At 40.9% G+C, this 26,910-nt stretch overlaps 1 protein-coding gene across 2 annotated transcripts in view; it reads right to left on the bottom strand.

Moving 5' to 3' along the window:
* Positions 1-1,366: 1,366 nt before the first annotated feature.
* Positions 1,367-26,910, bottom strand: part of GCM2 (glial cells missing transcription factor 2) — a 60,179-nt gene continuing 34,635 nt past the window's right edge. The window contains exons 4-7 of one of the 2 annotated variants that reach the window (XM_033934573.1): positions 19,882-20,137; positions 8,113-8,225; positions 6,008-6,133; positions 1,367-2,437 (exon numbers count right to left, since the gene is read on the bottom strand). In XM_033934573.1, the coding sequence (XP_033790464.1) occupies positions 1,571-2,437; positions 6,008-6,133; positions 8,113-8,225; positions 19,882-20,137 (1,362 nt within the window). In that variant the 3' untranslated portion in view covers positions 1,367-1,570. The remainder of the gene's footprint in view (positions 2,438-6,007; positions 6,134-8,112; positions 8,226-19,881; positions 20,138-26,910) is intronic. The other variant, XM_033934574.1, reaches the window with a different exon arrangement.

Here is a 26,910-nt window from a genome sequence, read left to right as displayed (position 1 = left end):
AACACATGCTCAGGACTTTAATCTGGGAGAACAGTTCTGTCCCAGGGTCATTGGACAATGTAACCCATTTGTGTACCTAACTTTTACTCAGTCCTGCTTGTCAGTAGAAAGCAATTTATATGTCCAGAATTATACTTAAAAATTTCTGGAGGCTGAGGAATGGTCTAGTGGTTTAGAGCAGCTGACTCAGCACCCTGAGGTTGCGAGTCTGATTCCAACTGTATCTCTTTGTGACTCTTGGCAAGTCATTTAACACTTCATTGCCCCATGCAAACCACTTTGGGCCTGATTCTGGAAATGGCGCCTCCAAAACAGGCACCTACTGCATGTCAATCATTGGTAGGCGCCGCGTCCAGAATTGCGCCTATTTTTAGTACAGACGCCTTAAATGTAGACCAACGTTTTACAGGCCTACATTTAAGGCGTCTGACTCACGCCTACTGAAGTGCCTAGGCACATCTTTGGACGCCTAAGGCCACTTCCAGCATAAACCACGCCTATGCCGACCTTAGGTCTACATAGGCCTGCCTAGATGTCTCCATATGCACGCAAATGATACCTACATTCTAGGCGTCATTCACTGCATCCCGATTGGACCGTTGTATAAACCACACAGAAAAAGCAGTATATCAAGTCCCACCCCCCTTTACCCTTTTGAATATTGACTTCTGTACTCTTTTTCTGTGAATGGAAGCCATGAGTGAAGAGAATGACACTGAACAGCACAGAAGTAAAGCCTTTATCTTCCTCTCACCAACCTCAGGACCCACTACAGCAGTGGTTCCCAAGGTCCTGAAGGCACTCGTGCAAGTCATGTTTTCAGGATATCCACAATGAATATTCATATTTGAATGCACTACCTCCATTGCATGCAAATCTCTCTCTCAGGAATATTCATTGTGAATATCCTAAAAACCTGACTGGCTGGGATGCCTCTAGGACCAGTTTTGGGAATCACTGCACTAGAGGAAGGTTTGCAGAGTTCGCTACCTTCTGTACTGTCCTTGGACCTGCCAGATCACATTAAGCACTGAGGACTAGCTACACTTATAAAACATTTTGGTTGTAAGCCACCCAGCTTTGTAAGTGGATCACAGTATAAAATTTAAATCAATTACAATAACATTTCTGTGTTGGTTGTAATCCTAATTATGCAAAAATTTACCTGTATCGTGCATTAAACTTTGACCAGTGGATCCATGTTTTATGGGTTACATAAAAATAAAACGTACACAACAAACACGAGTTATCATATTTGAGGAATACAAAATGTCATTTATAGCCAATAAAACAATGAAATAATAAATTGCACAAGGACTTTAGACTACAACAATCATTTGATAATTTAAGAACTTTGGAAACTGGGTGAAGTATCCACAATGAATATTGCAATGAACTATAATCTTGACTCAAACAAATTACAGTAATCATTGATTTCATTCTGTTTATGATAGAACACATGCCATGAATCTTTAAACGTCAGTAGCTTAGCAGGTAGTTTTCACAGCTATTACAAGGATATATCGGTCGCTATGAACATCATCGTCACTCAATTGGCTCAATTTCCGCTTCAGTATTCATTGTTTTCATATCGAAAAGAATGTCCCACATGTTCAGAATAATTGCCTGGTGTGCATCCCCCATATCGATATGCATCCAGACTCTCCACGCGCTCAGACTTGGTGGGGACAATATCTTGCTCGTAGCCCAAAGCCGATCTGATCACTCCAAAGTCCTCCTGAGTTTTTACCTCTGGAAAGATTGTTTCTGCTGTATTGTCAGTCATATGGTTATAGTTCGGCAGGTTTTTGATGTCATATATGTTGTCACTGTACTTTACCATGGATGACTTGTATGGCTGGTAAGATACTTTGGTAGTTGTGGTGATCACAGTTTGTAAAGTGGATGCTGTTGGAGAAGGTGTGTTCCCATACCTGCAGGAGTAATCTCCGTTATAATAAGGATGGGCAGCATTTGTCTGGGCCTGTCCATAGTCACATCCAGTTTTCCCAAAAATTTGTTTCCATCCATGATTTTTGATGGTGCTATCAAAGTTCCTATCAGACACATTCAATCCACCAAAGTTTTGCTGAGGCCCATTCAGATGCACGTGATCTGCGTCAGGTGGACTGTTTGAATCTTTGTAAAATGATGGATATGAACTGGAACTTATATAACCAGGTACTGCAAATTCATAGCCACAGGGAGGTCTGGGCATATAAAGTCTGGGATTGGAACATTTCTGAAATGCAGGCAATGCCTCCCCATCAAAGCTCACCGAATCATAGGAGGCTTTATAAGGGTCTGTGTTTTGAAAAGACGAGTAATGTTGAGGTGGGATTGGGAAGCTGGGTTCTGTAATGAGACTGAAATGCTCTGGGCCTTCCATATAGGACAAATGATGCATATGGCCACCACTGTCATGGTATCTTCCTGCCTGAAAAAGATGAGAACAGATTTACATATCATTTAAATTTGTTGTTTTCCTGACGGCTTTTTCCATCTGCTTTTGGTTTCCATTGGCAAACAAAACCAGCCTCTATTGAGCTTTGTGCCAACAATCTTATTTAAGAATTACCTGTGATTTTTCAATATAATAACTAATTCTGCTTCTTCTATCTAGCTCAGAAATCACAGCAGTAGCTCCTGGCTTGTGCCACAAACCTTAGCTCCCTCCTAAACCTTGCAGACATGTGCTTTACCCTAGATTCTATATGTGACTTCAAAATGGCGCATGAAAATTTGGTTGCATGCCCAAATTGTGGGGGCAATTTCATTGAGTAGTGAGCCAATTAATCTCAATAATAGGGCATTAGCAATAAATTATCGGCAGTAATTGGCAGCAATTTCAATTTATGTGCACATCTTGCTAAGTGCAATTCCATAAAGATGATTGAAACTGAAAAAGAGGCATGGCCATGACAGAAGCATGGGTGGATCAGGGGCTATTACTAAAGATATGTATAATATAATAGAATTTGGGGGATACGTGCCTAATTAAGACATAAGGATTTTCATCAGGTTTTAGCTAGTGTACATCTTGTGCCTAAAAATTGGGTACAGATCCCGGCACTTAAGTCTTTATACTGCTCAGGTGACCTTCATGATGGTTCACAATTGGTGGCGTGTGGTAAGGGCTTTCAGGGGATTCACTGAATCCCCAGCTCTACAACCCTGCTTTTTTGTTTTATTTACTTTTTGCTTGATGCGGTTTGATTTGTTGAGTAGGTAGCCCATTCAACCAGTCAAACTGCATCAAACAAAAAGTAACCACCCATCACCACCACCACAAAAAAGCAGGGTTTTTGGGCTGGAGATTCTTCAAACCCCCTGAAGACCCTGACAGTACTGATCTGAATTTGATTGGCTGAACAGCAGCTGACTGTTGCCTTCTCAACCAATAAAATTCAGAGCAGTGCCCTCAGGGCCCTTAGGGGGTGGGGCAAATCCCCTGAAGTCCTGATCACATACCACTGTTCACAATAAAACCCAGAAGTCATGGCATAACAAAAACAGCAATCTGAAGACAACTGACATACAAGTTTGCTATAGTAAGGAGAAGATAGGGAATTCTATAAATGGCGCCCAATTCAGAGTGCTGTTTATTGAATAGCACTCAATGTATTTCTTTCGGTGTCCACATTTGGGCACCATTTATAGAATCTGGCCCTTTGAGCCTGGCCACTGAGCAGTTTACGTAATAAATTCAGTATGCATGTTAAGGAAAGACTTAACACAAACTTTCAAAGACTTGTAGAAGATGTTAGTATGAACACACAAAACATTTTGTCTGCACATGCAAAAGAAGGAATGCTCACACCAACTAGAAAGGCATTCTCATCCTCCGTGCTATTTTATGAACCCTTGATAAATGGTTGTTACTTAATAGCTGTCTTGAACTGGTGTTAACATAATGTGACCTTGATATTTATAGCTAAATAGGATAATTATGATAAATTCAGCATACTCATTTGTTTTTTCTCTTGACTCCAATGCTTTACAAACATTAAACGCCTGCCTGTTGAATATGAAAGCAACAAAAACGCATAGATGATGGCGACACTGTGGATTGAATGGTTGCAGAAGCTTGACAATCTGATGAGAAGGCGTAGGAGGCACATTGTAATACTGTGTGATAACTGTGCAGCACACAGCAATGACGTATGACTAACCAACATCAAACTCGTGTTTCTTCCGCCAAACACGACCTCTTTGATCTAACCGATGGATCAAGGGATAATTGCAAACTTCAAACGTAATTACAGGTCGCTTGTCCTAAGATATGTGATGGCAGAGATTGATGCAAACATGGAATCCAGCCCCTAAGCTGCTGAGCTCACGAGAAAAATGATTGTGCTCGACTCTCTTCACATGGTATGGGAGGTGTGGCGTTGAGTCTCATCATCAACGATTTCAAATTGCTATTGACAAGCGAGCTTCATTCACACATCTGATGAGACAACTGAAGCTGACACTTCATCCATTGAACTCCCAGTTGGACTCTCGTCACAAGAGTTTGAGCTGTATGTCGTCGTTGACAACAATGTGCCCACATCATCTGACAGCACTAATTCTGATATCTGTACAGTCATAAAAAACACTGCAGACAACCAAGAGTCTGATAAGGATGGAGATACTGCTGCAGTCATCACGACTAATGAAACACCTGCAGATATTGTTTCATTCTCGGATGCGCTGAAGTCCCTACACACGCTGCGTTGTTATCTGGAGATAAATGGATGTCACAACTATGGACAGTTTTACATTATAAGTAGTCAGATACACAGCCTGAATCGTGCAATCTGTGTGCAGAAAACAATGACTAATTATTTCAGTAGAATGTTGGTTTAAAAAAGGTTTACATTAGAAGGAACAGTGCAGTTTCTATAACTGAACCATGTTAAATTGTATTCGGTGTGTTTTTTGCTGAATAAAAGTTTTATTGCATTTGACTACAGCATCCTGTGATTTTTCATGACTAAAAAGTGGTACTTCTAAGTGCATACTCCATTTAAGCGCATGTGACGGTTCAGTCCGGAGGCCTTACACTTAACCCTTTCAGGACCAAGGGACATATTTGTCCCATAACTTTAAAATCCTATAAATTTTGATTGGGATAGTCTACAGTTCTAAATTTGATATGTACGGATTCCATATGATACTGCCTTTATGTAAACAAACTGGTTCCGACATTCATTCATTAGCGTCGTTGCCAGATTGACGAGAAGATTCACTTGCCACACTGTCCATAAGCCAGAAGTGTGATTTAAAAAAAAAAAAAAAAAGATATTTCACAAAAAAAAATCAATATTTTGGCATCTGCAAGCCCTTTTTACCATAAAAATGTCGTCAAAACCACAAAAATTGGCCTACGATCCTTATGGTCCTGAAAGGGTTAAGCGGAGTCGACTGTTCACATTGATGAAATAGCACCTTTTTGGTTAGTTTCCAAAAAGCGGGATAGGAAGGTTCATTTTGAAAATGGGCCAGCCAAGAGTTCCAAAGTGCTGGTCCTACAAGTGAAAAAGCTCTGCTTGACAAGAACCTCACTTCCTTTAGACTAGGTAACTGAAGTAAATTATTTTCAGATGAGTGCAACGGTTTTGAAGAAACATACTTGGACAATTTTTTTTTTAATACTCTGGTTCATCCAAATATATTGCCTTAAAAACAAAAGCATAATAGCTTAAAGTCAATGTGTTCTGAAATTGGTAGCCAAAGTAGCTGGTACAAATCAGGAGTTATGTGATCAATTCTCACAATGCCACTAATGAGCTGAGAAGCAGCATTCTGTTTAACCTGCAAATTTTGTAAACTTGCTTTGCTAAATCCTAATAAGAGGAATTACAGTAATCCAATCTACTAGTAATAAAAGCATGAACTAAATTTCTTAAGTTCTCTTTGATTAATATAGATTTCAACTGTTGTAACAACACAGATAATTAAAGAAAAGGGTTTGACCACATGACCTATCTGAGGTTTGAAGAAAATGGGTTGCCAACATTACCTCAGATTCTAGAAACCTCTTCTTCTGTGCCAGGTGAGAGGAGGACATCTGTCTCTTCACAGCGCTTCTTCTGACCTCAGTCTCAGATTTACTTTCCGGTCTTGGGTGGTCATGGACTCCTTTAGCCTTGAACAAGGCAAACAACAGTATCACTTCAGTAGGCATTAGAAAACTGGTAAGCATGAATTTCAGCTAAGACATTCTCCTGGTTTCTCCTCTTTTGTTGAGAGCTAGGGTGGGATAATTTATTTCACAGCAACGTGTGAAAATATACTTGCTTTAATTTTTTAAAAGTAATTTTCTTTTGTCTTGGGTACCATTACTGTACTTAGCAGATATTCAATGATCTTTTCCACGTCTGATCTTGGAAAAATCCCGGAATGACATAGTTTGTATACTTGTGCAGAGAGATCAAGAATAATAATGGACTAATACATGGATTACCTTGTGGCACACTGAATGTCATTCCCTATAAAGAGTTTAGAGAACGACAAAAACCATTTTTTTCCAGTTTTGGCTGAAACTGAATCTGTGGCAGAAATTTGCTGCTCAGTAGCAGCCAAATCCAAAACCAGAACAACCCCCACTCCCGCCACTGCTGCTACTACCCCCTCCTTCCCAGACCATAGAAGCTCCCATTTCCTTCCTTACTCCCTCAGTCTCCCTCCTCCTACAATATAAGAAGCCCCCTCTCAAGACTGCCACAGGAGATTATGGAAGCCATTTTGAGATTGCTCCTGCCCGTGCTGGCTCTAATGTGCAGTCATTCTTGTTTGCAAGACTGCTGCTGGAAGTCATGGTAGCCAATTTGACTATGGACATGGGATAAGCAGGAACAACTGGGGATCACTCTTGCCCCTGAGATTTCTAAGAAATTTCTGAAGAGCGCTGCAGATTTGTAGCCTTAATTAGATATGGAAAAAGAAAGCGCATTGTGAGAGCTAGGCTGACCAATTTACATATTTTTAGCTTTTAAGTACAGCCAATATATCATAAATGACAATTTAAATTACAACATTTATCCCTTCCCTCCCTTTTATCAAGCCATGCTGCTGAGGAGTGTGAGCTAAATGTTGAGCCACCCATAGGATTAGAATAGGTGGTTCGGCATTTAGCTTGCGGTTTGACAAAAAGGGGGGTAATGATACTTTTGGATATGAAACATACCAAACTACTACCCCTGGTGCTCCAAAACTAATCCTACATCTGTGCTTAAACAGACTGAGCTTCATAATATGTCTGGCATTAACTAATTACCCCAGCGCCCTGCTAAACTATGACAGTGGTATTTCATTGAAACAAAAAAGCAGGACTGGGTCAGGGCTAGCAAGGGGTTGCCCTTCCACTCCAGCTGCATGCACCTTCTTGGACTACACATTCCGTTTTTATCCTTGAAGTGAGCCGCATAGTTTCTTTGTTATACCGTATCGTGTCTCAACATGTTCTGCCTCCATCTTCTCTTTGCTGTCTATTAAGATGCCTTAATGTGTAATGGATTGGTATTGTAAGCATGCCTCTAATTATATAATGTTTTATGTTTTAATATGTACTGTATATGAATATTTTGCTGGATTTAAATGTACACAGTGTTGTCACTATGCCATATCATTGTTATTACTATGATTTAATTTGCCTAATTTTCAACTTCCCCCTGCTGTTTTAACTGGGGTTAATTTTAAAGCAGGGCATCTTTGTTTAAAGTCCAAAAAGACACCTACTTTAAATGTATTTAAAAATGGGTCCTGGAAGCCAGTGCTGCCTTTATAAAAATGAAGAAAAACAGTGGTGAAGATCAAGGGGATGAACTGACAACCTAGGAGACCATTTTGGATTTATATATTTATTGAATGCCCCATAAAAATCCATGATGACCCACTACAACCGTATTTCGTTGTATGCCTGATTCAATACACTTAATTGTTCATAGGATACTATCAAGTTCTATCAGGGCTGACGTGATGTGAGCAACATCTCATACTGGGAGCTTCTAGAAGTTATGGGTACAGGATCTGGCAATTGCTGTACCTCTGACTCATTTGTTACACATAAACATGGGGTTTCAAAGGTTCTACCAGCCTGCATGTTTCATCTGTGTCTTGGCTCACCTGGAAGAAAATTGCCTTGCAGTCAAGTCTCCAGAAGTTGGTGACTGGGTAGCCACTGTGGCCCCGGCAGGGGATCAGCTCCAGGGCCGCATTACAGTTACTGCAGAGCTTTTCTGCAAAAGAAAAAGCAAAGTGAGCACCCGCCAGAAAAACCTGCTGCAGTCTTGTCAGTACTGAGTTAGCTGGGACCAGAATATTAGCAAGTCACAAGGATCTGATCTCAGGAAGAAGCTTGCTGGCAAGAGGAGCGTTTCCTCTGCTGCATTCTTAACCAATGAGTCCAAAACCAAGATGCCACCATTATTAGGGTTACCAGATTTTAGAACTGTAAAACCCAAACATATGGCCCCGCCCTGTTCTGCCCAGGGTCACACCCTGTTCCGCCGCAGCCCTGCACCTCAAACCTCAAGCTCGGAACCACGTTTGAAGGGCCTCCGAGCATAGGCTGGTGTGACTCAATGACGTCACATGCTTGCGTGTGATGTCACCATGTTGGATCTGCAGACAGCCCTGAGCTCAAAGCTTTTCAAAACTCGAACAAAATGCTGGGTTTTGAAAAGCCTTCCAGACACCTGGACAGTACTCTTAAAAGAGGACATGTTCGGATAAATCCGGACATCTGCTAACCCTAAGCATCATGAAGGAGAGATTGGGAAAGAGGAAACATTATGTCCTCGCAGTGTGTGTGCTTTGCATTGTTTTGTATTTGTGATTCTGGCATATATGCTGCAGTTACTTCCTGCTAGTTACAATTCTGAATTTCAAAGGTCACCCCCTTGCATGTGACTCTTCCCTCTTCTCTGGGAGAAACCTGCATAGGTCTTCAATTCCCTGCACATATCTCTTTTTTCTCCTCGACACTAGCCTCTGCCCTTTTGCCTTCTGGGTAGGCCTACTCCCTTCTCCCTCTGTGTGCAGGGATACATTTTCCATCTTTGCTTCAACCCTGCAAGCAAGATCTGCTTCTTGTTCCCCTCCATCCTTCCAATTGCATTGTCTTTTCATCACTTGTTTAATACTTATTGTTCAGCAACTAACTCAGCCCTTCAGGTTCGAAGGTATTAAACTAAAGCAATTCACAGACTCATCCTGTCTGAGAAGAACTCCTCTGATTCAATTATAAATATGCAGTAAGGGGCTGATTCTCAAAATGGCGGCCTAAAATAATTGACCACATCGTTACCAACACATTAATGCCCCATTAAGAAAAAAAAAATGTCAACACTGTAATCACGGCTATACAGGCGCCTAAAGGCTCTTAAAGCTGAAGAAGGTGTGGCTAATGCCAGAAATAGCCTTAGGCATCCTTATTTGCCTCCGTAGCCACAATTCACGTGAAATAGAAGCACCGGAAATGTAGGCCTTCAAAACACTGGCCTACATTTCTGGTGCTTCTGTTTCACATAGCCACGATTCTTTAACTGGCACTGGTGCATGATTGACACCCAACTAGCGTTAAATTTGGAGGTACCAGCCCATTCCAGCGCTGATTGCAGAATTCGGCTCTCTGTGCCTGTTTCTATTTTTAAAAATAGCTAGAAACTAAGGCCCTGATTCTATATATATTGCCTAAAAAAAAAATTAGCACCGACTAGTGTGGCACTAAGCGTGATTCTATAGGAGCACTATATAGAATCACGCTTAGCGCCACCTAAGTGGCCTTAGGTGTCATTAGGCACCCTAACTTTTAGGTGCACCATATTTATGCCAGGGTTTTCTTGGCCTAAATGCGTTTGCCTAAGTTAGGCACACATAAGCGCCTAACTAAGTCAAAAAGAGGCACCTAACTTGAAAACATGCTCATGATCCACCCCCTAACCATGCTCACTTTTAACTATGCGCTTTGGACTCAGCGTCTATATTTAACAGAATCACATTTTTCAAGTTAGGTGCCTAACTATCAATTATGAGGTGTTAAGTGCTAATTATTGTTGCCAATTAAGTCTATCAATCAATTAAGTTAGGCACACCAATGTAGGCACCTAACTTTAGGCAGACTTTATAGAATTTGGGGGTAAAAGTCTGAGGACTTGATATTCAAAATGATTTAAATGGCCTGGAGAGACTCCTGGCTGTTTAAATTGCCTGTATGGGGCTAATGGGGCATTTTCAGTGGCATTACCCAGATAGTGCCACTGAAAATGCCCAGTCAGCATCCAAGCCAAAACTAACTGTTTGTGGGCATTCCGAGAGCAGAGATGGCACTTAGATGATTAAGCACTTAATCAGCTAAGATAACTGGGCTTCTTCATAACTAGTTAAATGCTGAATATCAGACCTAACTGGCTATGTCTTTGCCGGCTCTGTGTACCCGGAAATTCAATGACAGAGCCTGGACATGACCCAGCATTGAATTTCCGGGTATAACACCAGCGACAGTCACCAAAATGCTGATCACTGCTGGCTAAATATCAGGCCCTGCGTCTTCTTCCGATGAAAGAGTTTAAATTACTGGTGAATATTTTATTGGAGGACAGTGTGAAATCGGTACAGGAAGCACTAGATTGCACTAGGGGCACATTTTAAAAGAAGGAATGGGCAAGCAGTAAACTAGATAAATTAGATAACTGACACCTTGGCAAGTGAATCTTTCTGAAAAGTCTCCGGGCAGAGCTCCAAAGTCTCAATGTGTGGTTGAGACGATGGTACAGGGATGAGGGATTTAGAACCGGGCAACCTTCTGAGAAAGGGGGAGCCTATTCCAAAAGGATGAACTCCAACTTAACCCTGATGGAACTAGGCTGCTGGCGCTACCATCTAAAAAGGAGATAAAGCAGCTTTTAAATTAAGATGGGGGGGGAGGGAATAGTCACCCAGGAGCAGATGGTTCGGTGTGAAGGATACTATTGAAATAGGATATTTAGGGAGTCCCAATAAACATAGAAACATAGAAAATGACGGCAGGAAAGGGCCACAGCCCATCAAGTCTGCCCACCCTAATGACCCACCCTCATAACTTCACCCAGTTAGAGATCCCACATGCATATCCCATTTTTTCTTAAAGTCTTGCACGCTGCTGGCCTTAATCACCTGCAGTGGAAGTTCATTCCAATGATCGACCACCCTTTCGTTGAAGAAATACTTCCTGGTGTCACCATGAAATTGCCCTCCCCTGTTTTTCAGCGGATGCCCTCTTGTGGTCAAGGGTCCTTTAAGAAGGAAGATATCGTCTTCCACCTCGATACGGCCCGTGATATATTTAAACATCTCAATCATGTCCCCCTTCTCTCTACGTTCCTCGAGTGAGTATAGCTGCAATTTATTCAGTCTTTCCTCATATGGGAGATTCTTGAGTCCCGAGACCATCCTGGGGGGCCATTCATTGAACCGACTCAATTCTCAGCACATCTTTTTGATAATGTGGCCTCCAGAATTGTACACAATATTCCAGATGAGGTCTCACCATGGATCTGTACAAAGGCATTATGACTTCGGGCTTCAATAATGGTGAAAAAAATCCAGGAGTGTTTAAGAGGAAGGCAGAGTATCTATTTTTTTGTTTTAAATTCTTTATTGATTTTTCAAACGTCAATAGTGCAAAACACAAATATATATTATATAATAAGTCAATAAAAGCACATTCCTCTTACAAACATACATGACCAACCATTTTATTCCCCTCCCCCATCCAATGACTAATCAATAAAACACAAAAACATTATTACTTCACTATAGTTGAATTTTGTTTATAAGTCAGTTTTTGTTTATTTTCGTACACATCCAGGGAAAGTTGGGAGGGGGGGGGGATATTTCTATTTCTGTCTTAATTTTATCTTTTGAGTATACACATCTAGGGTGGGGGGGATGACATTATTATGTTGATTAGGGAAAGGAAGGCAGAGTATCTTAATGTTCTTAATACAGAGCTTGCTGTGAGCCATTTGTGCACTGAAAAAAAATTCCAATTTCCCCTGATGCAGCCAGTATTGCTGGTGAAACAAGATTCTTGTTGGGAGATTACAAAATACTTATGCTGATAATTTGAGTTGCAGGAGTGAAGTTAGTTTTGAAAAAATACTGAGAAGCGTGTTGGTGTCAGCATTTAACTTCAGGGAACGTTTGACAACCAACAGCTAAGTTTTGTTTTACTGTACCTTTTTTTATATTTGTAGTGTGCACACCAGTGGGATGTTCTCTTGTGAGATATGAAAGGTATTTTATGAGTGGAGTTTTTATGCCTATGATAGTATTAAAAAGAGACCAACAATAAGGCAAAAATGGTCCAAAGGTCCCGAGAGTGGTTCAGCAGTGCCGAAGACAACTCTGTGATTAAATAACATCAGTAAGTTAATTTAATGAATTTAATGAAGTTAGGTACCTTCAGTGTGAGGGATCAGCGACGGGAGAAATCCTCCAACGCTTTCTCCCGTCGCTGATCCCTCACACTGAGGGTACCTAACTTCATTAAATTCATTAAATTAACTTACTGATGTTATTTAACCACAGAGTTGTCTTCGGCACTGCTGAACCACTCTGAACCACTCTCGGGACCTTTGGACCATTTTTGCCTTATTGTCGGTCTCTTTTGAAGTTTCTTTGGCAATATTTTTTGGAATTTTTGTGCTGTATGATAGTATTAAGGCAGTTTGTTACAATGTTAATGAAATGTGCTGCATAGTGTTCTTGAGGCTTTTGCTCCACTGTTGTTGAAAATACCACTTTTGGCATAGTAACTTTTATAATAATTTTGTAATAGAATTACAGTTACTATACAGTAATCATTATTTAAAAATACCATCGTGGAAGCCCAGATCAGATGCATTAATAAAGGTGGAAAGAAGAGAAAACGAGGGCTGGCATGATTAAATGGTGAAGTGAAAGAGGCTATTAAAGCCAAAAAACATCCTTTAAAGATCCAAAATAAAGAAAAAAAGAAGAGACATAAGCACTGGCAAGTTAGATGCAAAGCATTGATAAAGAAAACTAAAAAAAGAGTATAAAGAGAAACTTGCCAAAAAGGCAAAAACTTAGAGTAACAATTTTTTTAGGTACATCAGAAGCAGAAAACCTGTGAGGGAATCTCTGGGACCATTGGATGATCAAGGAGAAAAAGGGGCGTTCAGGGAGAAAAAGGCCATAGCGGAGAGATTGAATGAATTCTTTGCTTCGGTCTTTATGGAAGAAGAAATCTACTTGAAGCAGAAATGGTTTTCAAGGGAAATGATGCAGAGGAACTGAAAGAAATCTTGGTGAACCTTGAAGACGTACTAAGCCAAATTGACAAGTTAAAGAGTGATAAATCACTTGAACTGGATGGTATACATCCTAGGGTACTGAAAGAGCTCAAATATGAAATTGCTGATCTACTGTTAGTAATCTGTAACTTGTCACTAAAATTGTCTATAGTACCTGAAGACTGGAAGGTGGCCAATGTTACACCGATTTTTAAAAATGGTTTCAGGAAGATCTGGGAAATTACAAACCGGCAAATCCCACTTCAATGATGAGCAAAATAGTAGAAAACAATTATAAAAAATAAATTGTGGAACACATAGATAAACATGATTTAATGGGACAGTCAGCATAGGTTCAGCTGGTCTTTGCTCACCAATCTGATTGACTTCTTTGAAGGTATGAATAAACATGTGGATGTAGTGTATTTTCAGAAAGCTTCTGACAAAGTTCCTCATGAGAGGCTCCTGAGAAAATTAAAGAGCCATGGGATAAGAGGCAATGTTCAGTTGTGGATAAAAAATTGGTTATTGGACAGAAAACAGAGGGTGGGGTTAAACGGCCATTTCTCTCAATGGAAGAATGCAAATAGTGGAGTGCCACAGGGGTCTGTACTGGGACCGGTGCTTTTTAACTTATTTATAAATAATCTGGAAATTGGAATGTGTGTACTTACCTAAGACTCAGAAATGGAGAGGCAACTTACCTCGCCAGGATGGTTACTTACCACGCCAGTACGTGAGTGGGTACCCTCCCCCAATTTACCTAGTTTAAAGCCCTACGAAGCAGGCGGGCTAGTCGGTGTCCAAAGACGTTCTTACCCCTTCTGGTCAGGTGTAGCCCATCTGGTCCGTGCAGTGCCTCTCCATGGTTCAGGAATCTGAAGTTCATCTCCTTGCACCAACCATGTAGCCACTCGTTTGTCCTCTGGATACGATCTTCCCTGGCTCTTCCCTTACTTCTCACTGGGAGGATCGAGGAGAAGACCACTTGCGCTTCCATCCACCTCAGCTTCTCACCTAGGGCTCCAAAGTCTTCAGATATATTCTCCGGGGTGTTCCTGGCAGTGTCGTTCATTCCGACATGGATGAGAAGCATGGGGAAGTGGTCTTGGGGCTTGATAAGTCTATTTAGGCAGGGGGTTACATCTCGGATCCTGGCTCCTGGTAGATAGCAAACCTCTCTTGATTGCATATCTGGTCTGCAAATTGGTCCCTCGGTGCCCCTCAGCAGGGAGTCCCCAATGACTACCAATCTGCGCTTCTTTGGGGGGAGCTGATCTGTTGTCCCCAGAACCAGAGCCATCTGTTGGACAACTTCCTGTACTTCATTGGCAGTTCCTTCCTGTAAAAGCTGGAATCTGTTCCTCAAGGTGATTTGTGGGGTCGATGTAAAACTGCCCTGTTTGCAAGAAAAAGAAACAGAAAAAGAGGAAGGTCTTCTGTGTTTCCCTGTGGAAGAGGTTAACAGCTGCCAGGAGTCAGCATCTCTAGCCTCTTCTTATACCCCAATCGTTGGTTTCAAAGCTGTAGGTTTGTCGGTTTGGGCATCTCGAGGATGGTCTTGTCCTGCGCCTGCTCGATGATTTGGGACAGCTCCTGGATGACTCTGTCGATGAAGGCCTCGTCTTCTCGAATGCTTCTCAGGCGCTTCACCTCCTCCCTTAGGCTCCTCAGCTCCTGCAAGATGTCTCCGTCTAGATGCCACCTCTTCTGTCTGTGTGGAAACTGTAGTCTTCTGCTGGGGAATGGCCTCGGTCTGCACAGAGACCTCTGTCTACCGTCCTGGGTCGTCCTCCGTCATTATCTTCACTCCCTGCCTGCAGGAGTTCTGACGGGGGAGTCCCTGGAGCTCCTTAACGAGGGGCTCTGCTTAGAAGCGCAAAGCCTTATTCCTTTGCGCTTTCATTTGAAATCTTTAGAGGAATATCTCCCCAATTTTGATTACTCACACTTAAGTCAGCAATGGTCGTGGGATTTGGGGGTTTCTATATAATAGCAGATCTCATACATCATAGCCTTAAATTGGCTTCCCAGATGTGTTTATCGGTTGCTCTTTGGGAACTCAATTACAAGATGACCATGCGGTTGCATATGTGTCTCCCAGATGTGCACAGCAAATAGTACTGCAATTGGATGCTCGTTGTCCTAAATATAATCTTTTGGGAGCCACCTTGGGGCATATGTTTTTTACATGCCCTCAGATACATGCTTTCTGGGGGAGGATCTTGGCTCACATTTCTCAGCTGTGGCGCGCCCGCTGTATTGTTTCTCCTCATCTTTTATTTTTTCAGTGTAGGGCTTGCGCTGTTTTCTGCGAAAAGCTATCCTGTTGGGGAAAAAAATTATTCTCTTGCACTGGCTGGAGGCGTCGGCCCCCACCTTACAGAGTTGCGAGTGCATATGATCCAATATGTTGCAGATGGAGTGCAGCATGGTCACATATATGGGATCCAGGGCTGACCAGCGTTTACAGGATGCTTGAGTTCCTTTTTGGAACACTTTAATTTCTGCAGCTCATGGTTACTTACTTAACTTGTAATTAGCTATGTCTTATCCTGTGTTCTTTCTCTGGACTTCTCGGCCTGCCCTTGGACTTGCTAGGCCATGGTGGAGACGTCTAGATTCCTTGTTACTACACACCTATCTTGGGAGGCAGGGAGGGGGAGGGATTCTGAGGGGGGGTAGGGGATGGGGTGAAAAATTACAAAATTGTTCTTTTCTGCTTCACAACTTTTTGTGTTCAGTACTTGTTTGGCTTGCTTGTTCAATTGTATATGTTGTTCATTTTCTTGTGTAATAAAGACGATTGTTAAAAAAAAAAAAAGAATAGCCTTACTGGATTAGACCAATGGTCCATCAAGCCCAGTAGCCCGTCCTCACAGTGGCCAATTCAGGTAACTTGTACCTGGCAAAAATCCAAAGAGTATAAACATTTCATGCTATTGATCCAGGGCAAGCAGTGGCTTCCCCCATATCTTTCTCAATAACAGACTATGGACTTTTCCTCCAGGAATTGCAATTAAAGAGTCATGAGATAGATGGCAAAGTTCAGTTGTGGATTAGGAATTGGTTATTGGATAGAAAACAGAGGGTAGGATTAAAATGTTCATTTTTCTCTGGATGAGAGTAAACAGTGGAGTGCCACAGGAATCTGTACTGGGGCTGGTGCTATTTAACTTATTTATAAATGATCTGGAAACTGGAACAAGTGAAGTGATTAAATTTGCAGATGACACTAAATTGTTCAAAGTTGTTAAAACACATGTAGATTGTGAAAAATTGCAGGCAGACCTTAGGAAATTGGATGACTGGGCATCCAAATGGCAGATGAAATTTAATGTACTGTAGACAAATGCAAAGTGATGCACATTAGGAAGAATAACCCAAATCATAGCTACCAGATGCTAGGGTCAACCTAGGAGGTTAGTGTCCAAGAAAAAGATCTGGGTGTCATTGTGGTCAATACGATGGAACCTTCCACCCAATGTGCAGCGATGGCCAAAAAAGCATACAAGATACTAGGAATTATTAAAAAAGGGATGGTAAACAAGACTAAGAATGTTATAATGCCTCTGTCTCACTCCATGGTGCAACCTCACCTTGAATATTGCGTTCAATTCTAGTTGCCTTATAGCAGAACTAGTAAGGTGCAAAGAAGAGCAACCAAGAAGATAAATCATACTCCTAAACATAAACATAAAAACTCACTTGTACACTGCAAATACCACTAAGTTCTATGTGGTTCACAAAGACTAATAATACAAATGAACAAACATCCAATATCTAACTTCCGAAAGATTCCCTAAAAAGATGCACGTCGAAACTGTTGATACGAATTTGAGAATGTAAATATGTGAGTTAGATCCCTAATCCATAAGGCTGCCTGAAAAGACAGCAATCATTCCTGAAATTTCTTATATTTACATCCCTTTACAGAAGGAAATGAAAATAATGAGTGAGATTTTCTATAATGTCTAGAATTTGTAATAATGAAAGATTCCATAAGATACTCTGGAATTAAACCTGTTAGTGCCTTCAAATAAATACAGCCGCACTTAAACTTAACCCGTGCCTCAATTGGAAGTCAGTGCAATCGGCGATAGAAATCAGTAACATGGTTATACTTTAAATTAAAAATCAATCTGACTGCTACATTCTGAATTATGCACAGTCTTTGAAGATTTCTTTGAGTACCAGCAAGATGAACAATGTTACAATAGTCTAACTGACTAAGGACCAATGATTGAACTAACAATCAAAAGGAATTAATATCAAAATATGCTCTAATAATTCTTAGTTTCCATAAAGCATAGAAACCCTTTCGAACCAACGACTCAACCTGATTTTTCATAGTAAGGGTGTGATCTAGAATTACACCAATTATCTTTATGGTTGGCTGGATGCTATAGACCAGTGGTCTCAAACTCAAACCCTTAGTGGGGCCACATTTTGGATTTGTAGATACTTGGAGGGCCGCAGAAAAAAATAGTTAATGTCTTATTAAAGAAATGACAACTTTGCATGAGGTAAAACTCTTTATAGTTTATAAATCTTTCCTTTAACAGTTAAAGGAACGATTTATAAACTATAAAGAGTTTTACCTTATGCAAAATTGCCATTAACTATTTTTTCTGCGGCCCTCCAAGTACCCTATTTTTTTCTGCAGCCCTCACATTTAAAGTTTAATATCTTTCCTTTCTCAAAACTGACACATTTCAATCACTATATTGAAAATAAAATCATTTTCCCTACCTTTGTTGTCTGGTGACTTTATTTTTCTGTGCATTTAACTATGTTTCCAGGGTCTTCTTGTCCTTTGACTGGTTTTCTCTCCGTCTTCACTTTCTGCCTTGCATCCATCTTTGGCATTAACTTAATATTCAATTTTTCTGCTTTTTCAAAATCTACGTTTCCATGTCTTACCTTCCCTTCTATCTCTCTCTTCTTTTGTCCCTATTTCCATGGTCTGACATCTCTTTCTTTCCCTTCTCTCCCTCCCTCCTTCCTTCCTTCCTTTCCCCTGGTCTGGCATCTGTCTCTTTCCCTCCCCCAACTTTTTTATTTCTTTCACCCTGCCCCCTTCTTTCTCTCTTTCTCCCTCCGTGTCCCCTTTCTTTCTGTCTTTCTCTCTCCATGCCCCTTTCTGTCTGTGTCCCGTCTCCCTTCTTTCTTTCTGTCTCCTTGTCCCCCCTTTCTTTCTTTACTTCTCCCTGCCCTCCACCAAGCCACCACCATTGGGGAACAGGCCGCCACTGCCGCAATTGGGGAACAGGTCGCCACCGCCGCAATCGGGGATCAGGCCGCCACCGCCGCAATCGGGGATCAGGCCGCCACCGCCGCAATCGGGAAACAGGCCAGCGCCGAGGTCTTAACTCTCCCTGCAGTGCTTATCTTCCCCAGCGCGGGGCAGACCAATTCTCGCCACCCGATGTCAATTCTAACGTTGAGGAGGAACTTCCGGGCCAGCCAGTTCCCCGGCGCTGGCCTGTTCCCCGATTGCGGTGGCTTGGGGGAGGGCAGTGGGAACGGAAGCAAATTAGAGACCCCTGCTTTAGGCGGGCCGCAAAATAGTCCCTGGCGAGCCGCATGCGGCCCATGGGCCGCGTGTTTGAGACCGCTGCTATAGACCTTATCATTCAAAACAATAGATGTAACATCTTCATTTAAATTTGGTGATGCAAAGAAAAATTTGTTTTTTTCTGTAGTAATTTTCAATTTAAATTCTGACATCCAAAATTCAATTATCTGTAGAATCTCAACAACAGTTTGATTGATTTGAGAGATTCAACTCATATGAACATGCTTTGAAAACACAATGGAATGTTCTGTTTTGAAAGCATATTCATGCAAGCCAACTCCCGAGATACAAAAGAGGATTCAGCCTTTTCCTTTTGAGGCTCTTCAGCTCCTTTTTCCTGGATCACCCCTGATACAGGCAAAGTGCTGAAAAACAATCCACATCAGGCCCAGTTCAATAAAATCATCCTTGAAAATCTGACTACTCTCGTTTGTGGCCAACTCCACTTTTCTACTTCTATGACAGGTTTGTGTTGCTCAGATTTCTCTTTTCTTTCAGTTATGATTTTGCTACCTACAGACAGGCGTGGGGAGGATACTGTATTGGAAATCAAAGAATGCCACCACAATTGCCTCTTTGAAGTGATGCTGGCATGTGATTCTAAGATAAAAGAGGGCAGGTTCATCTTCAGTCCAGATAGTTGGCCCCTCTAAATTCTGGTGTCCTACTGAATTAATTTTTCTTTCTTTAGAATAATTCTGTATCAAATCATATTTCTATACAAGTGTTTCATACTTGGTTATTGTTCTTCAGTTCAATTTGCAAATTAATTAAAAATAAATAATATTTAGGGCTCCTTTAACGAAGCTGCGTTAGGGCATTCAAAATGTATGATTTACATTGGACAGAATTCAGCAGACATTTACAGTTAAAAAAAATCCAAATACTTATTTTCATTTTTTTTGAAATTTCTTTCATTACACCTTTTAAAATTGTGCTTTTATGAAAGCATGTACTGGTTCTGTCCATTAAAAAAGTACCACTGCCCCTGCCAACCTCCCTTCTGATCCCTCTTACTTTGCTGTTTCTGGCGGGCCTTGTCGCAAATAGCTGGACGTAGCTGCATCTTGGTGCCATCTGGCAGGACACAACTCTGGCTGCAGACCACCACGCCCAAGCAGGACTTCTTCAGGATCTGGCAGTTGTGATTGTTGGTATTGCGCATGGCCCAGCCACTGAGGTGGCGCTGTGCATTCTTATCTTCAGCGCTGTAAATGAAGCGCACGTAGCCATCGGTCCACTCCTGGAAGCTATCAAACTGCTTCAGCTCCTGCTGCAGCAAAGGAAGGAAAAGACACAGGCTCAGCAGATAGTAAGGGTGCCATCAGCTTCCACAGTATTCAGACACAAATAATCTAAACACATAACATCTGTTCAAATGAGCTAATAATGAAGTCAAAAGTTTGCTAGGAATTGCTGTTTTGTCATGGAAAGCTTAAATACCAGATTTTAAACAAAATGAGCAGAGGCTTAGGTGCAGTTCAAAATGTATGTGCTACTTATCAGAGCCGCCTTTTTTATCATCGGCTCAGCCCTTAAGTGGGGCAAAACAGAACGGTAAAAAGCTCAAAAGCATAGGAGAAAATTCTGTTCTTCAAAAACCCCCACTTAACTCTAATGGTGAAAAAGGAAGCTTTCAATGGCAAATCCAGCAATGCTTTCCCCGTAGGTAAAGTACTTGAAGAATAAATCGGAGCCAGATGTTATAATCCTCCATCAAAAGCCACAACCCACTACAGATGGGGAACATCTTTCATGATGGCTTTCACAACTGCAACTGGACCGCTGAATTCTCAACAAGAGCCTTGTTTCGCGGACAAAGCCTCTGCAAACCACTATGGCCTTCAGCCTCAAAATATCACAAAGCCTGTATGGCTCAAAGTATTATGGATGGAATCTGCAGTTCTACATCACATGATGCCAATCTGTGTATAAATCTGAAAAATACATTTTGGAAAGGTGGTGATGATACAGAATTTCCATTTCTTCATATCAACACAGAAGTTTAGATTGTTGTTTTGTTTTTGTTTTTTGTAGTTCTGTTGTTGTTTCGTTTTTGGTTTTAATTTTTATGTTAATTTTTTATTTAGACTTTGTTTTTTATCCTTACTTAATATATTTTGAATGTAAGCCGCCTTGAAATTTGATAAGGCAGGATAACAAAACTTTAATAAACTTGAAACTTGAAGTTAAAAGGAGAAGTGGCAAATATTATAAGTGACTCTCCAAAGAGATAAAGATGTTCAGCAAAAACAGTGAGTATATTAACCTTGGTTAAAGGTACATATTGCACTAACGTTTAGCCAGCACATCTATTGAAGCCACTGGTGACTACACACAGAACACTGACTTGTTCAAAAGCAGGACTGGCCAAAGAGTCTTTCTCTTGGAACTGGGTAACTTGGCAGCTTTGCAGCAGTGGGCTGAGAACCAGGGAAGTTGGGCAAACCATTTTCACTCACCATTGCCTCTAGTACAAACCAGAAATTCCAAGGGTGGACTGTCGGACAGAGTGAGATTTAAGGACCACATGTCCAAGATATAAATTTACAAAGTCATAGAAACATAGAAACATAGAAAGATGACGGCAGAAAAGGGCTATAGCCCATCAAGTCTGCCCACTCTACTGACCCATCCCATTAAGTCTGAGTACTAACGACCCAGTTTCTTAACTCGTCCCTCGTAGGGATCCCACGAGGACTTCCCATTTATTCTTAAAGTCAAGCACGCTGGTGGCCTTGATCACCTGCACTGGAAGCTTGTTTCAGTGATCTACACTGGAACAAGCTTATGTGAAAAAAACTTAATATATGGAAGAAGAAAATAAAATATTTTGATTTTTTTTTTAATGCTTCTGAAGATATAGGCAGAGTGGAGGCAGTATTAGAAATGTTCAGATCGATCCAAGATGGCCGCGGTCGTGGTTCACTGAGCAACCGCCCGCAAAACCTTACCTTCAAAAACTTTTTTTTCTGGCGTTTCACGCTGTAGAACTTTGACCATGCCAAAGAGGAGGGGAAAGGGAGCCTCTTCGGCCTCGCGGCGTCCCGGAATAGCCTCCTCTGGCAACATTGAGGAGTTGCTGAGACGGATGCAGGGCGCCATTGGAGCGTCGGTGTCGCCCCCGGCTGAGACATTTCCTGGCAATGGACTGGAGGCGTCTCTTCGGGCTCATGAGATCTCGCTGAGCCCCGACATGAGAATCCCTCCTCCCAACCCTCGAGCCGCCAGTTCCCCGGGAGTGGGGAGGCAGCCTGAAGTCGGCATGAGCTCCCTCCCAGAGGCTGCAGGGAACGGCGAGATGAACATCGACTCAGGCTCGCACGGATTGCAGCAGAGCCTGAGTGTATATGAGGATATTACAACGCTGGGGTCAACCCTGACACAGGAGGAACGGAGAGGAGAGGATCCTTTAGCTGGTGAGCCTAATCTATCACTATCAAATTTGCAGACTTTTAATATTGTAAAGCCCCAAGAAGTTACACTGGAGGCTTTGTGGGATTTGATTGCCAATTTGGCTAGAACAGTAAATACTAATCATCTTCAAATAGAGGGGAAAATAAAAACTCAAGAGAAAGAAGTTCTTCAGATAAAACAAGACCTGGGAGAATCAAAATTAGATATCCAGAGTATTAAAGATCAACTTAAATCTTCCAAGTTGCTTCAGGACACTTTAATTAAGGATAATATAAATCTAAGAAGGAAGATAGAGACATTTGAAAATTTCTCTAGGAATAATAATTTAAGATTGATTAATTTTCCACGAATTTCAACAGTGACTCCAAGAGAAATGTTAAAACGGTATTTGCTGGAGATATTGGAAGTATCGGAAGATTTATTACCTCCTTTCACCCAGGTCTATTATTTACCTAATAAAAATCAGGATCTTCAAGAAAAAACTCAGGGACCAATTGATGTATCTGCTTTACTTGAACTATCTGATAAAGAAGTTGCAATACCTGCTACATTGATTGTGACCTTGGCTATTACGTTGGATAAGAATTGGCTTTTGAGACTATTCTTCAAAAATAAAGAGAAAAAGTTTCTTGATTTAAAGATACAGATATTCCCAGATTTGGCAAGAGATACACAAAGACGTAGAAAAGAGTTTCTATTATTAAAACCTGGAGTTTTGGCTCTTGGGGGAACTTTCTATCTTCGCCATCCCTGCAAATGTATAGTTCAATATAATTCTCAGAAATATGTTTTCTTTGAGCCAAACCAGTTGACGGCCCTTCTCTCCTTGTCCCGCCTGGAGAAGGGGAAAGAATGAGGGCTTCAAGATACTAGACGCCTGAACATCAGTTAACCACGTACCAGTTATCTTTAATGAATAGTTCTTTGTTAATTCCGTTTATTTTACATCATGGATCATAATGGTGGACTTGAGAGATTATACAAAAATTTGGTTTCTATGTAAAATTATGAGGTTTCTCTTTGTTCTTTTGTTGTAATCACTTTCTGTACAAGATTTATCTTGATTTGTTAATTTGAAATTCATAAATAAATAATAATAATAATAAAAAAAAGAAATGTTCAAAGGATTTTGCCTAATAATTTACACCCCTCCCTACCCTTTTAGGAACTCTATGAGCGTTGGAGCAGCACAGAGCATTCAGCGCACCAGCCAGCGCTAAAAAACGCTTGTGTGGTTTTCTAAAATGGGGTGGGGGGGGAGGGTTAATAATTTACAGGGTAAATTCCCTGGGTTGAAAAGGTCCCCTCATTTAATATATGCAAAGGTATATTTTGTACCAGTGAACCTCTCTATTCCAGCCCAAACTTTCAAAGGGAAGCTTTATTTATATGACTATCCTCGTCAGAGACACAGAAACAAATACATGGAGGAAGGAGTAGCCTAGTGGTCAGAACTACAGCCTCAGCATCCTGAGGTTGTAGGTTCAAACCCACACTGCTCCTTGTGACCCTGAGCAAGTCACTCAATCCTCCATTGCCACATTAGATAGATTGTGAGCCCACCAGGACAGATAGGGAAAATGCTTGAGTACCTGATTGTAAACCGCTTAGATAATCTTGATAGGCGGTTAATAAATAAATATACAAATGCATGCACTCACTAGTTACCGTATTTTTTGCTCCATAAGATACACCCACCTGTAGAGAAGGAAAAACCAAGGAAAAAAAATTCTGAATCAAATGGTGTGCCCTGTCCCCTGTCCCCCCTCTGATGGTCTAGTGGTAGGCTGGGACAGGGTACAGGGCACGTCTAGTGTTGGGCATGTCTAATGGTAGGCATGTGTAGTGGCAGCCAGCCAGCCAGCTCCCAGCCCCCAGCCAGTCCCAAGCGGGATGAGAACTGACAGGCAGCTATTCTGAGGGCAGTGCAGGACCAAGCAGGCATGCCCCTGCCTCGTACACCGCTGTGCCACTGCTGCAGCTGGGAGAGAGCAGGAGAACCGAGGCAGGAGCGCGAAAAGCATGCTGGACAGCTGGGATAGGAAAAAAGGTATGGGGTTTTGCGGATTTTTTAACATTCGCTCCTTAAGATGCGCCCTTATTTCCACCCTCTTTTTAGGGGTAGAAAAAGTGCATCTTATGGAGCAAAAAATATGGTAGCTCTCTTTCCTAGTCCTGTTGTTCATGTGCTTATACAAGGGCAATGCCAAATCCCTACCAGGTCTGCCCACTATCATATAAAATTATGGCATTTGCTGCCAGATCTTTTCCTCGGCTGATTGCAGACACTTCACACTGTACCCCATTCTTCAGTCCTACTCCTTTTCAACAATCTCCTCCCATCCCCCAGAATATACACTTGTTTCGCTGATTAGCTCCAAAGACCCTGGAAAAAACTGTTTCCCCTATGACCCTTGCAACTCAACTCCTCCCTCCTGTAACTAGAGTAGCTTTCCCATTGGTTGGATTCTACCATAGTCTCTGCTCTAGAAGGGGGGGGGGGGGGGAGGAGTATTAGAGAGCTATAGTGGGCTGAATTTAGAAAAATATCCACACACATAGCCATCCTTCTGGCTTTTAGGCAAATAGTTTACAAATGTTTAAAATCTAGACAATTGGCAATCCTAGTTTCCTGAATCCTAAGCACATCTGTAAGGTCCTCTGCACTTCTGGGCACATGCCTAGTTTGCCTATGGCTTAATCTGGTTCTGCATAAAGGCAAATTTTAACTCTTCCACCTAAATTGCCCTACTGCGCCTGATTAGCCTTGCATTAATAAAGAAGCCTAGTACAACTCTTGTCGAAAAATAAAAAGAATTTGAAAGCTACGCTTTCTTTTCCTTTTTGGTTTTTTTAAATTGAATTTTAAATACAACAATGTATAACAATAAAACAGTTTTTTAAATACAATATTATTTTTTTTTTTTAAAAAAAAAAGAAGGATTCATAACAATAATACAGTATTACAATTTAAAAAAGCCCCAACAGCGGCATACATTCGAAACACAATAGGGTCAATTAGAGTTATCATTAAAAACTTCACAAAACAAAACTTATCTAGAGGGGCCCACGTTCTAAGCTTAATAAAGGATTTTCAAGCTGCATTGCTTATTTCTATAACTATTATTTTACTGAAGTACTGATGTATGGCATTAAGGATTTCTGCTGTAAAATGTGATGATTGGTTTTTTAAAAAAATTTTGTAAACAGGTTTATTCATCCCTATTATACACTTTTTAAATTGAATTAAAATCTTTCTCGGATGTCCTACTAGGGTAACACATTATTTCATCAGCAGTAACTGGCAAATTCTATATAGGCAAGCATAGCTGATGTAGACATCTAACTTAGGGCTACTTTTACAAAGCCGCAGTAAAAATTTCTACCGTTGGTCGGCAAGATACACTCATGGGAATTCTATGTGCAATACATGCAAACACAATTGAGTTTGTCTCAAATCGTCCAATTTCCTGAGGTTCAACGGCAGTTTATTCCATTCAGTTGGGCAAATAACTATAATAATCCGTTTCTTTATCTAGTCCAAGCATACTTGTTTATATGAAGGAACAACAAGCTGAGAAGCATTCATCAAACGTAAAGTATAGGAAGAAACATAAGAAAGAATAAATTTAGTGTGGAATTAGTGTTTGCTAAGCTTCAGTAAAAAGGACCCTAAATGATATCCAAAATGGACTATTGTAAATCTCTACTGAAAGGGATAAACCTAAAAGATATAAAGCGTCTACAATTAATTCAAAACACAGCTATCAAACTCATATCAGGTTCAAAAAAATATGATCATGTCACCCCTCTTCTACAAAAAGCCCACTGGCTACCCGTCATATATAGAATAACATATAAAATAGCACTTCTAACCTTTAAAACTATACAAACACACGCCCCGGCATTCATTGACAGACTTCTAATTCCATATGACCCCCCAAGAGCTCTAAGATCCACTTCACAGCATGCTCTTAATATTCCATCTTTAAGAATAATAGGCACTCGACTTAATACAATCTTTTCAGTAACTGCCCCCACGATTTGGAATTCTCTTCCCATATATATAAGATCTGAACACAACTTACAGAAATTTAAAAATAGTTTAAAATGTTTCTTTTTTAAAGATGGCTTTAACTGACTATCCGATTCAAGTCCAGCAACTCTTAACCTGTCCCCGTCCCAATGTACTTTCCTTTTTTGTACCTTTTCTTAATAAATATTGTAGTTCTCCCCTTCTTTCCTATTGTGTCTTTATAAATTTAAAAAAAAAAAAGTTAAGTATGTTAAAATTGTTTGTCTTCCCATACTCCTGTTAATGTTTTAATTATTATTGTACAATGCTTAGTATCTCATGATAAGCATTTAATCAAATAAACTTGAAACTTGAAACTTGAAATGTGTATGCCAAAGAGCTCTGGAATAATTTTTCTATATGTCTTAAGTCATAAATAAAATTAAAAGATGAAATCATACTTTTTGTAAATGCAGGTAAGCTGAGTAGAAATATAGCGCCCCAAAGTTAGCAAACAAACCAAATTAAAAAGAAAAACCTTTCCATAACTGCAGTGGTGTACCTAGGGTATGTGGCACCCGGGGCCCATCATTTTTTGACACCCCCCCCCCATG

Source organism: Geotrypetes seraphini, chromosome 2, assembly GCF_902459505.1.
Source record: "Geotrypetes seraphini chromosome 2, aGeoSer1.1, whole genome shotgun sequence".
In the NCBI taxonomy this organism is placed as follows: Eukaryota; Metazoa; Chordata; class Amphibia; order Gymnophiona; family Dermophiidae; genus Geotrypetes; species Geotrypetes seraphini.
Note: the sequence above shows the minus strand (reverse complement) of the source record. Positions and strands in the feature narration are given on the sequence as shown.